Source organism: Pelecanus crispus, chromosome 17, assembly GCF_030463565.1.
Source record: "Pelecanus crispus isolate bPelCri1 chromosome 17, bPelCri1.pri, whole genome shotgun sequence".
Classification (NCBI taxonomy): Eukaryota; Metazoa; Chordata; class Aves; order Pelecaniformes; family Pelecanidae; genus Pelecanus; species Pelecanus crispus.
In genome coordinates, this window is record NC_134659.1 from 3692129 (window position 1) to 3707949 (window position 15821).

Here is a 15821-nt window from a genome sequence, read left to right on the forward strand (position 1 = left end):
AGCAGAAGATCCCTGGCTTAGCTGATCCCGCAGGGCAGAAGGCATGAGAATATAAAGGGGCACATCGCAGGGCTGCGCAAGGGAACGCCAGCCCTGCGGAGAGAGAAGGCAGCCTGGAGCGGGCAGGGCGACTCGGGGAGAGGGTGCTCAGCGGGAGGCGAGCGCAGCGGAGCAGGGAGAAGGGGCAGTGGGACTGTTGGACTGTAACCCAGCTCCTCGGGACACCGGCTCTATCCATACGGGAGAGTGGCCTTGAACTCCCAGGATGTGTCTGCAGCTAGCAGTAAGGAGGAGACAGCACTGATCAAAAAACAGGGAATGAAATGAGCAGAGGAGAAAAAAAAAAAAAAAAAGAGGAGGCAGCGGCTGCGCGGAGGGGAAGCACCCTAGCAGGGAGTTGTGCGTATAGCAAGAGTCTGGAGCTGCTCTGAACACAGATCCCGTGATCGACTGGATTCCCATGGTGTCCTGGAGCCAACACTCTCCCAGCAACCTTGCTGTGCTGGATGCTTGAGCACTCAAAAGGGGACACGCTCAGAGTTAGATTGGATAAAGTCTTGTTACGCTGAATTTCACTGTTTCTGATTATTTTGCTTGGGACTCACTTCCCAGACAATTTTACCTTTTTCTTTACCTTATCCATAATTAATGTACTAAAACCTGTGCTTGGAAAGACTAATGAGAAGGGAGCAGTGAAACCCCTGCTCTCTCAAGTGGACAAATAGGAAAGAAGAACCCAAAAAAGAAACACCAGGTAATACTCTGCCACTTAAGAGTTTCAATGAGAACACATTTATCTTGTGTCAAAAACTGTTTGGGGCGCTTCCCCCTTTAGCAGAACAAAGTCCAATGCCCACGGCACGGTGCCATCCTTGTGTTTGCACACAGAGAAGTCCCTCAGGCCAAATGACGGCCACCAGCACGGCAGCGTGGAGTAAATCCGACCCGTCATCCCGGAGAAGTGAATCCCAGCTACAGCCGTGCCCGCCGCTACAATGACATCCCACTTCGCTTCTTTGAGTCCTTCCGTGCAATGGGGCTGAAGGACAAGATCTCCTTGTAAATATGCTCTTGAAAAACAGAACAAAATCATCGTGAACATCACTCGCATGTGTGATTTTAGAGGAGAGAAAGGAAAGTTTGGCAGTTATATGTGCAGAGAGGAGGTGCTCAGTGGAGAGGGTATGGCAGGTACAAGCTGGGAGGAAGAGACAGAAAGCAGAGAGGCAAAAAAAAAAAAGTCTGCCTGAAGAGGTGGAGGGATCTTTGCCAAATGCATAAAAGCAAGAGCAAGGCAAGGGAGATGTGCACGATCATCGAGGCACCAGCGGGCGATCGCAGCCTTACTCAGCATGTGCACAGGAAAGAGGCGGGAAAGCCCCGCGTTAGACAGGAACTTAAAGAAGATCAACGTCTTACTTCTCCACTCATCTATCGAAAGCTTTTCATGTTCCAGAGAATCATCGTAGGACTGTTGCGCTTCTGTCTCCTCCTCGACGTCTCGGAACTGGTCAAAATAGGGGTGAGCCAACGCCTCCGTCGCTGTAAGGCGCTTTTCCACATCCAGCTGCAGCATCTTGTCAAGCAGGTCCACTGCTGTGGGAGAAGACAGGAACAGGGCTAAGCAAGGTGCGACGGGGAATGGGCATCCTGTGCATGAACCCTGCAAGTGATGGGACCGGTGTTTCCAGTACTACATCTCCAGACCTGAAAATGAAAGAGATTCCTCAACCTGGCCAAGGGAGCGTGGAGCTCTCGTCGGCAGGGATGCAAAATCTGCCTAACAGCAGCCTCAGGGAGCTCCTACTAACAGGACTGGAGGTGTAAATTGTGCAGAAACAACAAATTAGTCTTGAATAAGCCTTGCTGCGCGGATGGGGCTGCAAGAACGTAAACAGCAAGCCAGTAACTTCAAGATATTTTTCAGTTTTAATCATTTGCTTTCACTCTGACCCCTGCAACTCAAAGTAGTCTTAACATGAGTAATCTATATAGAAATCTATACATCCCTGGTAAACAGGAAGGCAGGAAACTCAGATACTGACAAGTCTGTCGGCCTCGTTCCCCCTTGGTTTTAACAGCTTAATGCTTTTTTCTTCTCAGCTTTTAGAAGAGTTTTGCTCACTCTCACCTCTAATCTACTTGGGAAAAGAGCTCCTTGTAAGAGATCAATTTTTACCCTGAAAATTGCACATTTCAGCTGCCTGTTAAGTATCAATAGATCCAGGTGTTCAAATACAGTTATGACCTAAGCTGTACTCTTAAAAAAAAAAAAAAATATTACTGTCGTGGACTGTGGAGCTCTCCTAGCACCTTATCAAAACCTATGATGCGGGGCTGGGAAATAAGAATGAAAAAAGAAGAGCTGGTTTGTTTATCTAAATGGTACTGATCACAGTATCACCTGGCTACAAGCAACAAGCTCTGGAAACCAGTATCGGCCAAAATTCATCCCAACTCACACCAAGTGGAGCTGATATATGCAACCGTCCTAATCCCTTAATTTGCATCCCACAACCCAGACATCCCGTTATACCCAGCACCCGCTCTCTGCTGGCTTGTTGATACGAGAGTCAGAAGTTTACCTCTTCCTTAACTATTTTATGTTACAGGCTGTTTAAATAAAAAATACAAAAATCAAGTAAATGGCCAAGAACAGCAGAACATGGACATGCTAATGCCAATAAAGAATAATTTTGCTTTTAATTCATATATATTTGCCCCGGGGAGGGGCAGGGGCACAACCTGCAAGGGAGGAAGTAGCAAGAAGTTATGAGAAGGAGAAGGAAAATCGCAGCTGTGGCGGTCAGCCTGCCTCCTTTCCAGCTGTGAACTCGTGAGAAACGCTGGAGATGACTTACCCTGCGGGTTGGCTTTGGGGAAAAGCACAGACAAATCCTTCTTGGGGATTTTAGGAAGTGACTTGATGTAACTCTTAGCCTGAAGGAGAAAGGAAAGCACAGACATTTACTGCCTGTGGACAAGTGCCAGGGGACTGGGAAATACAGCTCTCGGGTCGCACGGCTCAGATGAGCAAGGGCAAACGAAGAGCAAATCATCCCAGATGTCACATTTCAGTGATCAGTTAGCAAGGAACTGTTTTTATCAATTGAGATACAGAAATATTCCTGCTTTAAAGGCCAAACTGGAGAACAGAAGAGGTCAGTGGTTTGCTGGGGCATCAGGCAGCTCGCCCGGGAGTCCCTGCAATCCACACCAGTTTCCCAACGCAACGCCAAATCCATCAGATGTGCCACTAGCAGAGAGAAACATCTTCCTTGCCAAGGGGAAAAGACTGCTGTCGCTCCTCTCCTCTGCTGTGGAAGCAACACCTCTCCCATCTCAAAGACACGGCCAAGATAACCTCTCCGCACCACAGCTCTGCCAGCAAGACCTGAATCCACAGCGAACCTTCTTACCGCTTTGTCCTCCAGCTTCTCCACGAAGTCTTCTCCTGGGTGCCCCGTTACTTTCAGGATCTGAGTCAGTTGATCGAGGTCTGGCAGGCTGCGTTAAAGATCACCCGTCCAGGAGCGAGCCCTGGACACCACCCAGCAGCTCAGCCTGCGGGTTGGCTGCAGGAGAGCCCGAGGACCCGCGGGAGCTACGAGCAGGTTATGAGACAAACCCAACAGAGCCACGCAAGCGGAGACTCATTAGACTGGCAAAAAGAGCTCCGAGGCTCTCCTCCCGGGATGCCGTTTTCATCAACGGAGAATTTTGCTGGCACAGCTCTGCCAGGGCACATGCCATTAGGTTTGGGGAGGGAGCTGTGGCCACGCGAGGTTAGACTGCTGATGTAGAACGCACGTGGCCAGCACAGAGATGTATTTCTAAGGGTGGCTTGGCCCCCTCCTATCTTCTCTCTGTTCTCCTCACCAAAAAGACCCGCTGGTCCCTGTGATTACCTCCTGGTAAACCAGACTGACACCTGTTTCTCAGCAGCCTCATTCATAAAAGCCCTTTCACACACGCCAAGAATTATTCACCCCTCCCAGGGAAAAGGTTCAGCTTGAAAGGATACAGTCTTTTCCTTTAAACAGCGTTTTCCCAGTCAGCATTTCTGCCATGATGCAGCCAATAGACCAGATATCCACTGTTCAGAGAGAAAAAGGAGAAAAAAAAAAATAAAAAAAAAGGACAGTAAAAAGGAAGCAATGATTGCTGGAGCTGTTGCTTGCAGCAGGCACCGATTCAAATTTCATTCCCATTTTCCACCCTCCCCTGTTGTTTCTATGCTGCTAAAATCTCTGCTTTCATCATTTTCCGCAGGCACTAGCTTTGGGAGTGGTGCAACAGCTCTGGGACTCGCTCTGCTCCAGGGCACGCTGATGATAAAGAGGAAAAACATCTGGAGGGTTACGTGAGATTTGACCCAGGCGTGACAGCGGGATCCCCGGGCTCGTCACCAGACAGTCACACCGCTGAAGCAAGGCAGCTCACCTGTCTGGTTGTAATGCATCCAGTTCAGAATGACTTCTGGCGCTCTGTACCAGCGCGTAACCACGTAGCCGGTCATTTCGGCATCAGCGTGTCTGGCCAAGCCAAAATCCAAGATCTGCAATTCACCAAAGGAAGAGGGAGAAGGAAGGGCAGGAGACAAAAGAGAAATCCTACAGGCAAACGAGAATCTACTTCTAAGAGGAAACGAAGCAGATCCAATCAGATAATAACGAAGCTCCAACTACACCATAGCCACCCACAGGACAGTTCAAAGAACTAACAGGTTTGTCTTAATTCCACCGTGAATTGCAGGCTGACTGCAAAACCAGTTGTTGTGCGAAGACCCCGCCAAAAGGATCAGTGCTGTGTGCTACCTGGAAGGTCACTTCCTTTCTCAAAGCTTACTTTTCAACTCTGAGCTTTATTAATTGAGTGGTTCTATAACCTGGCAGCAAAGGCATGCTCCCAGGCCACCACGACTCACCCTTTCCTATAAAAACACCTTGCCGCTGACAGGGGATGGCCTCTCCCTCAATACTGGAGATGAGCATAGCTTGACCCAACCTTTACGGGCAACGGAGCCTTTCCCTGTAATATGTGTTACAGCGCAAACGCGTGCTGCAAGCAAACCCTTCAGAGCAATACTGAAAATAACTTTGTCTGGAATCACAACCATCACGTCAATGAGAACCAAAGGGTAACTTTGGTTGAATCCAGTTATCCTTCAGGGATCGTTCACCTAACGCAAGTATTGCTCAGCAGTACTGAATTTGTTTAGGAAGTCGTTACGAACTGCCGTGCTGCAGGAATTACGGCGACAGGATGTTCATTCCAAGTCTTGGGCCCTGATTCAGCAAGTTACATCAGCAGGTGATTATTTCCCACTGCCTGCAACCGCCGAGTAATGAAATGCCTTGAATCAAGTTTCGGAAGGCAAGAGGGAACATGACGGTGCCAAATTCCTGCTGGCAGAGCAGCTCCTCCACGATCTGATATGCTACGTGCTACAAAGCGGTGCTTTTCCACCTACCTTCAGCTGACAGTCCTCGTTCACAGCCAGGTTGCCTGGCTTCAGGTCCTACAACAGCCAAGAGCAGAATAATAAGGGATGTTTTTATTTACAACACGTCAACACGAGCCTCAGCCAAACCTCCGCTTGTCTTTGATGGGATCCCATAACATCCCAAGTCCAGTATTGATACAGCAAAGACAGCACGCCTGCTATACTGTACAGCTTCAGATTACTATTTTATTTTTTCTGAAAGAGTTTTAATTCAAAACGCATCAGAAAATGCTTCACGGCTCGTCAGAAAATGCAGCATTTCCTCAAAACGCTGCACAAACGAGCAAATCCAAACACATACAGGGTGTAGGAGGGAAAAGAGGGAGGACACCAGAGAGACCTCTGAGCAGATGAGGCTATTAGTGAAACCATGTTTAGGAATTTATTAACTTTACGACCGAGCTACGTTTCTCCTAAACAGACAAAAACCAGAGTAACAGCGTACACGAACTTACCCTGTGGATGATTCCGGCTGAATGAATATACTGCAATAAAAAGAGAAACCACAATGTGATCACCAGCAGACAAGACTTTCTGTTCTCCAGCGGAGAAACGAGAGCTACGAACAAGAACTTGCTGAGAACACAACTCTGCAGCCTGCTGCAGGTCCCCAGCCCCCAGAGAAGCAGTTTGAAAAGAAATCTCCACACTGACTTTCTGACAATATTTGCAATTACACTGCCAGTCTAAAGAAGGGGCACAGAGCAGAAGAGGAGCAATAGTTCCTTACAGCGAATAAACTAACAGCTTCAAACTGTCCAACAAAGGCATCAGGATTACAGGTAGGAACATGGTCAGTAGATGACAGAAGTTGGTTTGGGTGTTAAACGATGTGAAAAAAAAATCTCACTAATTAAAACGCAAAATTGGAAATCAGATTTGAGTTGCAAAAACTGACTACATGGCTTTTATCACACCAATTAAACCTTCTGCGTGTTCTTCCCCCCTTTATTTAAGCTCGAGGTAACAGTGATCTGGGGAAAGGTGTGATTAAGGCAAACTCATTAATGCCTGTAAGCCACCGCTCTGACTCCAGGTGAAGGATCACAGAGGGCAGCATTAAGACATCGTCTCTGCATCGCAGGGTTTGCAGGGATTGCGCTCTGCTCTCGAAGCCAGTTAAAGCAGCATATTCCTTCCTTATTCTGTTGAATAGAAAATCATTCCCTCTGTCTTCTCCCCTGGGAGCCTCTGTTAGGAATTCAGCAGAAGCTCCCTTTGCTGCCAGCCTCTTCATTTCTACAGAGTTTTGCCAAGGGTTTGGGCAAAGTCAAAGAGCGACGCAACCGCTGTCACAGAAGAACCATCGCAAGGTCTACGACTGCCGATTGCCGCGATACGCGATGGGCTGATGTGAACGAGCAGCCATTTTGATTGATGTGTGCTGGAACAAGAGCAGTTCAACAGCAAATGCCTGTTCTCAGGGGACGCCATAAACCCCCGAGTCTTCCTACGCAGTGTTGGAAGGGGGTTGTGTTATGGTCAACCCAGAGGTGACGTGTAGAGGAGACACGGGGAGTCACTGAACTCCTCCAGACCCACCTACCTTCAGCCCTTTCAGCATCTGGTAGACCAGGTACTGGATCTTTTCATCACTGAATTCATGTCCCATGATCTTTTGTAAATCTGTCCGCATGTATGGCATCACCAGGTAGCTAAAAGGCAGTAAGACAAGGCCCTGAGTCTAGAAGAAAAACATAGGGAACCAGGCTAGCCTTGTTCTCACTTGGTTTTGGGTTTTTTTTCTTTTGGCTGCATAACTTACTGTAACTAAGACAAGTTGTTGTGACAATGTTCCTGGCTAACTCGCATTTCCTGCAGTGATGCTGGGATTTTGACCTGCTCTGAAAATTGCCCTTTCTCCTCCCCTCAAATCAGATATCTGACGTCAAGTAAGAACAAGGATCTTCCAAACTTTAACTATCCTGAATTAGTTTACTTTGGACCTCAAGTGATGTTCAATTCCAGACAGCTTTACACCATCTGGGAGCTGAAACATCTTGCGCAGCTTTAGAGAGTCTTGCAAAACTGCTGCGTTGGCTCCCAAATTTATCTTTGTAATGTTCTCCAGCCCTGCCTCAGAAGGCAACGTCTAGCTTCCTTCAGCCTTTGGCCTGCCTCGTGAGACTGCTAATTAGTTGACGGTCTTCCAGCAGGAACTGCTCTGAGAACCTTCAAACACTTTTCCTGCAGGCTGCTAAATACCCAGCCGTCGACCGAAAACCCAAAGCCAGGTGCACGCTGCTCGTGCCCAAGGATGGGGAAAGGAAAACGACTCGTCCAACCTGACCATCAACACAGAGGGGAAATGCCAAAAACCCCCAAACAACAATAGTCAGAATCAAGATGGAAAGCAAGCCAGATCTTTAAAACTCTCTTGTTTAATTACCCCAGGGCCTGATGAACACCACACTTCTCCCATTCCAAGTGCAGCCTCTTAGCTCAGCAGTCACACAGGCAGCGCGTTAGCACGGATCACGCTGCAGGTGATACACCATGGAATGGGATGCCTCTTCGTTACATACCTTGGTCTACATATACTGTGCTCTCCCAGCTGCGAGCACGGCATGGATCTGTTTATGTATTCTGGGTGTTTTAGCCATGGGAACCGACTTGTGCTTTTGATTCTCCTTGTTATTTGGGATGTCTGGCTTTAGTCTGGCCCCTTTTCAACTCAGTCTGTTGGACTGCACCTCAACCTGATCTGTTACCCTGCTGCTAAGTCCCAGGTGTCTTGGGCAATGGCTGAATCTAGACAGAGGGAACGCAAACTCCAAACTTACAAGTCCTGGAATCCCTGGTAGGAGGTGGCAGAGGTGAAGACATCAAGCAGCCCGATGACCTGATGGAGAAGAGAAGTCCACACTTAAACCTGGAAAGCATTTGCGGTGCACGTGGGACTCAGCAGCTTTCCAATGGCACACGCACGTGGGTGAGCACCGAGAACTCCATCCGAGGAATCCAAGGATTCCTCACAATGCCACGCAGCTGCTTTTCCTCTTACTAATACATGGGAGCACCCATTACACATCTGCTTCAGCCTGGTGCCAACTGGGCGCAGCAGACAGGTAGCAGTTAAACCCCGAGACTGCTCGCATGTGCCAAATGTCAGGACCTCTCAATTAAAATAAAGGTGACGCCACCAGAAAGCACTTGCTCCCAGGTGGCAAGAAAACCCCCTTGTTTCATCAGGAACGGAGAGAAATGAGTACTTACGTTCTCATGCTGCATGTGCTTCAACAGCATGAGCTCTCTGTACGCTCTCTTGGCAAAGATCTCCGACTGGAACGGGCGGCAGAGCTTCTTGATAGCCACTTTCTCCCCTGTCTTCTTGTCTATGGCTGAACTGCGGCAAACAAATAAAAGCCAGTTCTGACATTGGCAGTGTGTTTTAACAAATTTTGCAATACCAAAGGTCTTCTCCTAGAGAAGAGCTAACTCTGGAGCTTGCAGGAGAACAGCAAAGAAGGGGCCTTTGAGAAACCCAGCGGAGCTCTGCACACATGGACGTTACCCTGGGTGACTTTGGGTAGCAGAGCACAGCCCGTGCTCTTTGGAGGACTGGGTGGGATACCAAGCAAAGTATCAGTGGCTCATCTTTGCTCCCCTTAACCTGCAGAAAGGAGCTGGAGCTAACAGAGCCATGAGAAGAGGGAAACACAAATGGTTAAAGGTCAGGATTAGTTCTAGCTCTGCCTTCTCCTTCCCTAACGCATGGAGATAAGGGAATAAAGCAATTCCTGCTTTGCCATCTGCTTGGAGGTTGTTGTCTTTTAAGGTACGTCAGCCGCCTTCACTGTATTCTGGAGCAAAGTCAGTGGATGTCACGCACTGAAAATACAGGCTGCTGGAACTAATTCTCCTGCATTTGGGATCTTTGATGCTGTACGTATGCTTCTGTGTAAAAGCAGGTCTGGCTGAAAATGGGAGTCTTTCATAAAGCTAATGAAAACACGGTACAACAGCCGTCGCTGGAGACGTGTTATTCCCTCTGGTCACATTTATTGTTTGCAGTAAATAACAGGGCGATCCCACGACGCTTTCCCCGCTTCTGGAGGCTCTTTGATCAGGCCCCAGGTTTCACCAGCTAAGAAGTGGGGAGGGAGGTCCTCGGGCAGACACAGCTGTAATTCGGGATTCTCGGTGGTGTTTTCTGGGGAGGGGCTCTCTGTGCACCCCATTACACATCGGTGTCTCAGCCCTTCCTTGACCCCTCCAAGAGGCAAACAGATGAAGAAAGGAAGGGTTTTCCTTGCCAAATCGCAGTGTGGGTTTTCAGAGCAGTTCCCGCCGCTTTGTAAATCCTTATCTCGCCTCCTGGGGAAACAGAAGGGCTATAAATCAGCACGGTCAGTCCCACGGCTTTTAGCTGCACAGGGTAACCGAGCCCACGTGAACGCCGGCATTAGCGCTTTACGCGCATCCTCCAGCCTCGCACAGACACATTTCCCCTGCTTCCTCCTCCGGAGGGACACGCGATTCACCCCGCCACGGTCCCCGACTGCCAGGCTCCAGCCACCGCTCCTTCCTCGAGGCTCTCGGAGGATCCGAGACAGGGAGGGGCAGGTACCATAAAGCTGTAAAGCAACGTTACCATGACCTCCAGGGCCATCACTCAGAGGCAAGACTTCATAAATAAACAGGAAAATGCCATCTATAACAACGCAATCAAACAGCGCGTTTTGCTGGGTTTAGGGCTGATTGCATTAGGAGAGGTGGGAATATCCCGCTCCGCGTGGCTTTCCCTTTGGTTCAATGCTGAGGAGGGGTTATCAGTTCCTTGCTGCAGATCTTGGAAGTCTCTTGCACAGCTTTCTCCAGCTGTCAGCCACAAGCGATCAGTTGTGGTGCGTCCTCCGGCAGCCCGGGCTATCAGCAGCTCTCATCTAGGGAGCAGAGACAACCTCCCCGATACCACCGGGCAATCTCCCTGCTCTTGGCCACCGAGCTCCCTCCCTCCCAGTTGCTCTAAGTTGCATGTGACAAGAACAGACACATCCTTCGGGAGGTGTGACGGCGATTTCGTCAATGCATTCAGCCAGGAAAAGCAAAGGAAGTGCTGGAACAGCCACACGAGGCTGGAGACGGCTCGGGATATCTTAGGACAGCAAAGAGTTATCTCAGTTTCAGGACTTCAGCAGGTGTCAGCAGAGGGGACAGCTCAGTGTAAAGTTCTCCGAGGAGCCAGGGAAGTAAGAGGAAAGGACTCGGACCGCGTAGTCAAACAGCTTCTGCAGAATTCCAAGGCAGATTTCCTAATCCAAGGGTGTGTGTTCTTACCTGCCTTCCCAGCCGCTGGCCTACGGAGCGCCTAACCCCACCGCTCCACGCTGATGGAGCTGCAGCCTGCCCAGCACAAACAGCATTACTTTCACCTTGCCATGAGGCACAGCTAAGAGTTAATTCAGCTGGCACAGCACAGGTTTAATGAATGGCTGAAGTTCGGGATAACACCGGGCAGGCAGAGATCGGCAAGGCCAGTGTTGGAAGGGTCAGAAGATGACTCTTCCACATTTACATTCAGTCGGAAGCCGAATCACTACAGGTTTTGGCAGAATTAATGAGGGAAGAAACACATCTTTGCTGTTTTTCCCAAGTTAGTTTCTCAGCTGCTCGAGGTATAAAAGCCAGCAGCTCCGAATAATGCTGCGATAGGAAGGCTTCCCAGCAATTCCCAGCAGAGGACAGCAAATCCTCACTCTGCACGCTTCCACCTCTGCTTTGTATGGGAATTGGGGAATTGGCACCAAACCCTCCCTGCCGAGCACTGTCCATGGACACCACCACCCCCCGGGCCTCTTCCAACACCCATCCCTCCCTCCCCGAGGCCTCCAGAGCAGCCGAGGCTTTCACAGGGACCAGGAAAAGATTGAGCTTATTGTTGTTTTGGTTTTTTTCAGTGGGCAAGGAAACTTTGCAAGGATTTCCCTCTTCCCTTTTTTGTCCTGTCTTTATTTTCTTTTAGTCTTCCTGCTTTCCCTTAGGATAAAAACCAGAAAACACTGTAGAATAAAAAAGTCAAGCTTAGTCTTGCCTGATTTTGCAGGACTCATTTAAAGATCTCCAAAGCTTAAATGCACCTGGACTGCAAAGTGGGGAAAGCAAACACTGGGTGCCTCTTTGTAAATAGGCAAGGACAGAACCTGGGCCCCAGGGTTTCTGGATCCGTGCCGTGACAGCCGGCAGATAGACTTTGCCCAGCACCTACAAAAGGGGACACACCTTTTTTTGGTTGGGTTTTCTTTTTTTTTTTTTTTTTTTTTTTTAGCTCAGCATGTTATGAAACAAGGGCTCCGTTCAGCTCCTATCAATGGGCTGCTTCATGTTTAACCTTTCAAAAAATTGCTCGTCTCCTCCGGTTCGCCAATGTAAACCAAGCAAGATCTGACTTCTTGCTCTCACTACAGGCACCTTTGCCCAACTGATTAATTAACAGCGGCTCGTGCTGCTCTCTCATAGGTTAGGATTAGCATTGCCGGGAAGGAAGTCCCGGACTGTTACTGATCCTGGTTTACAGTAATTTCTATCTATTTTATGATTTCAAGCTGGAAGCAGGATCAAGGTGGGGGCCGCATTGCCCAGCTCCTTTCCCAGGCAGCCCAGCGTCAGCTGCCTTGGAGTAAGCAGCAAGGACACGCTGCAGCCCCCGTCCCCAGAGATTCGGAGCTTTGTTCCAGCACCTAACTCTCATCATTTACAAATTGCTTTCAGACACCCAGGTATTTTTTCCCCGCCTTTGCTGCCAGACAGAAATCCTCCCCGAATGCAAGCTTGAGACCAAGGCAGCTCCAAAGCTGCCTGACCCCCAATGTCGAGTGACAGCCCGAGCTGCCCCTGGCAGCCCTGCCTACCTGGTCCTCGAGCCGCTGCCTACGGACACCCGCCGAGGCGAGCTCGGGTGGGAAACTTTCCCCCCTCTGCCCACCCGGAGCGACCACAGGACAAAACATCTCGGTTTCTTCAAGCAACCAAGTCTCCAACCTGCTCCCCGTGCCGGGGCAGGAGGCAAACCCGCCTTCCTCACACATGCAAATGGCCCTTCCTAATGGAGGGGTGCCGGCAGGCACCTCCTCGTTTCCTCCCCGGCGCGACACTTTCAACACCCCCAACTCGCCCCTTGCTGCTGCCTGCGGCGCAGGCAGGACCCCACTCACCACACCGAGCCGTAGGCTCCGGACCCCACCGGGTGAAGGGACGTGTATCTCCTGGGCAGCTCCCAGAGGGTTTTGTTCACCTCCTGTCTGTAAAAGCCTCTTCTCCTTGCGATGTTCATCACCCGGCGGGTGCGGGACTGCCACCCCCCCAGAGTACTGGAGTACGGGAGGGCTTCTGGGGTGAAAGTGGGACGGCGAAGCCTCCTGCGCTGGTAAAAAATGCTCTAGCGAGTTTCCTTCTCCGTTTTCAGCTGTTGCGAACGTGAAGGGACATGTCTTTGGGCCCTCCTCCCTCCGCCTCCACATTGGGGAGGTGAGACATCAGTTTCCCGACACGCCTCAGTCTTGTACAGGTGCCTCTGGACTCCGCCACAGGAGCAGAGCGCCCAGCCCCGCGGCAGGCACACCTCCGGGAGCCCCGCCGTCACCTACGGCTCCTGCTGCCACCGGGCCACCAGCCAAGAAATGTCCTCGTGGGGCTCGGAGGGGGTCTCGTGAAATCCCTGCTCTGAACAAGCGGATGAGTAAGGACTTGTCGAGCCGGGGAATCTGGGGGACAAGCCAGAGCGCCTTGTCAGACGAGCGGGGACATTCTTCTTTCCAGCTGATGGAGGGCAGCTCCAGGCTCGTGACGAAGGACACCAGGGTGTTACATCCACAGAAGAGCGAGGAAGCCGCGGTGATTTTCTCCCGAGCCTGGTTTCCCAGCAGCGCGGGGATGCGGTGAAAGCAGGCTGAGGTTCTCCACCTTCATCCAGGTGATTGCAGCAAGGAGGTTCAGGAGCAGCCGCGAGATGGGACCATCCCGAGAACTGTTCGTGCCCCAGGCGTCGCTGGGTCTGGTTTCACCTCCTGCAGCAGGGTCCGACCCCCTTCTCGGGGCTCCTGACAGCGCAAAGCCCAAGTTCACCGCTGTGCCTACCAGTACCACGCCAGACCAGCAGACCCAGCCTGCGAGAAGGTCCACTCCTGGTAAGCAGAGAACACTTCGACATTTTCCTCCAACTTTAGGAGGCTCCAGAGGGGCTCCCACACAGCAGGCAGGTGCATCCTACACATCCTACATGCTTTCCAAAGGAAGTGACTAAGCCGCGCCTTAACGAGCCAGCCCAGCAGCTTACACTGTGCTCTACCCCACCAGCCCTCAACCCTGCCCATGGCCTAATCCGCAAAGGTGTCCCTGCTCCGAGCGCGTCTGCGCGGCAGCATTAGAGCCAAGTTACCTGATAAACAGGAATTCCTGAAAAACCACCGTCAGGGTTTTAGGAAAGACTCATTTTACCTGCGTACAGGCAACTGCTGCGACACATACTAATGCTGGCCCTTAGGTTCTTCAAATAGCCATGGTAAGGTCTGCTGTTTCATAAAACACAAACTAGGGACAAGGTGCTATGGCAATTTTTTAAACCTTCCTTATGTATATACATGTAAATAATCCCTGGCTATAGCAACAGCACAGTCAGGAAATAAACTGACAGTTGGCTGGGTTCTATAAATACACCTGTGAGCAAGAGGTGTTACAGCAAAAACTCCTGGGACATAAGCAAACGTGTAACTCATTTGTCATCTTATGAGCGCAACTCTTGCTCAACTACGTGTGCACACGCAGGTAATCAGCGCACAATTAAGGAGTTCTAAATATCTAGGGCATGTCTTGGCTGTAGAAAGATGAATTAATTCAAGCAACTGATTCAAATTGAGTAGGAAACCTTAAGTAACTTGATTTTGTAGGTGTAATTTATTTTTTTCCCCAATTCAATTCTCACTGGTTTTTTGGGGTGGTTTTTTTGCTAACCAGGAGATACAGTAACTGAGCACATTCAGGAATTGTCTCTCTCAGGTTTTGTGGATTTTTTTTCTCCTCTCCCAGAAAACAATGAACGACAGGTCCCGTTTAGGCTTTTTTTTTTTTCTCCCTCCCCTCTCAGTCTGTACCAAGGCAAACAGAAGGTGAAAACAAGCAGCATGGCAGTCTCCCTAGAGCTGAGAACACCCCCACGCTGTGCTCTGTACTTACTCCAATCAGCTCCTGCACAGCTCCGTGCAGGGGAGCGTACATGTGGTGGGTATCAGCTACCTGATTCAGAACAGCACGAACCGCCTGGTTTTATCAAGGCCTGGGAACTCGTTATTGAGGCTTTTGTTAGTGTGAAGAACAAAGCTTTGGTCAACCATTCTTCCGGCACTGACACACAACAGAAGTCGGAAAATCTCCACTATGGAGAGCCACGATGCTCCTGCTGGTATAAACACCTTTCCACCACCAACTAGATGGCAGCTGAAGAGGGAGGGGGAAAAAAAAAAAAATCACTTTTAAATAGCAAACAAACACAAACCGGTACTACTGGGGAAGGGCCCCAGGTCCGGGCAAGTAGCAGAACACTGGTCTGTTGTGTTGAACTAGCACTTGCCTATACTAAACAGAAAATAAAAGTATTTTTTTCCTGTATCCAGTACTCATGGTCAGACTCTAAGCTGGTTTAGTATCAAAGAATTCACTTGGAACAAATGGGGACACGAGCCCAGTGGCAGCAGACAGAGCCAGTCAACAAGTCATGCGGCCTCGCCCCCCGCCAACCATCACAGACTGGATCCCGTGCGACACGAGGGAGAAATTCACACCGCGCTAAAACCAACCGTTTTGTGCAAGAGGTTTGTAAGTACCATCAGTGCGGTAAATCTGAAAAATAGGTTTTATTTTTAACCAGTGGTATTGTGACATCTTATCTGGCATAACCAATTACAGCAAAATTCATGGATAGAAACGAAATAGCAGATCTCTTCTTTGAAGTGCGTCCTCCTGCTCAGTCTGCAGGCAGCTGAACAGCATTGCACTGAAGGTAGGGAGTGCATGCCACATGGGCTCCCGTCAGGAGTACGGACTCCGAATGACATTCCCACTCACGCACGCGCACAGACGCACACACACACGCACACACAACGTCTATATTTTTAAAAATCTTTAGCAATATTTCCGCATGAAATCACACTTGTAGCATCTACACATAAAATGGCTGATAAAAATAATCTTGCTGTAGGTTTACATAGTATATCTACATTTTCATTTGAATACCTGGACTGCTGGTCCAGCAGAAAAGGGAGGTTTTCTGTCTTGATTTAGTTGGGCTGAGGAGAGTTTTATCCCAGAGCATGAAATAACT

At 49.7% G+C, this 15821-nt stretch overlaps 1 protein-coding gene across 3 annotated transcripts; it reads right to left on the minus strand.

Annotated features, from left to right (window-relative positions):
* Positions 1-809: 809 nt before the first annotated feature.
* MAPK13 (mitogen-activated protein kinase 13) lies at positions 810-12803 on the minus strand. 3 transcript variants are annotated; one of them, XM_075722318.1, is made up of 12 exons: positions 12661-12803; positions 8723-8852; positions 8290-8348; positions 7053-7161; positions 5962-5991; positions 5474-5521; positions 4444-4558; positions 4025-4096; positions 3420-3499; positions 2862-2940; positions 1420-1593; positions 810-1070 (listed from the first exon to the last, which is right to left on the minus strand). In XM_075722318.1, the coding sequence occupies exons 1-12, from the start codon at positions 12777-12779 to the stop codon at positions 991-993; spliced, it is 1095 nt and encodes a 364-aa protein (XP_075578433.1). In that variant the 5' UTR covers positions 12780-12803; the 3' UTR covers positions 810-990. The 3 variants fall into 3 exon arrangements, with proteins under 3 accessions (XP_075578433.1, XP_009490914.2, XP_075578434.1); XM_009492639.2 differs by having other exon boundaries at positions 1420-1596; XM_075722319.1 differs by lacking the exon at positions 5962-5991 and having other exon boundaries at positions 1420-1596.
* Positions 12804-15821: the final 3018 nt, after the last annotated feature.

Bases quoted from the DNA above. Each gene is read 5' to 3' on its own strand.
- MAPK13 (XM_009492639.2), bottom strand. From the start codon at position 12,779: ATGAACATCGCAAGGAGAAGAGGCTTTTACAGACAGGAGGTGAACAAA. The intron at 3,500-4,024 runs GTATCCTTTCAA...GCAGCCTGCCAG, and splicing joins GCTGTTTAAAGGAAAAGACT to ACCTCGATCAACTGACTCAG. The intron at 1,597-2,861 runs GTAAGTCATCTC...CTTCTCCCACAG, and splicing joins CCCCAAAGCCAACCCGCAGG to CAGTGGACCTGCTTGACAAG.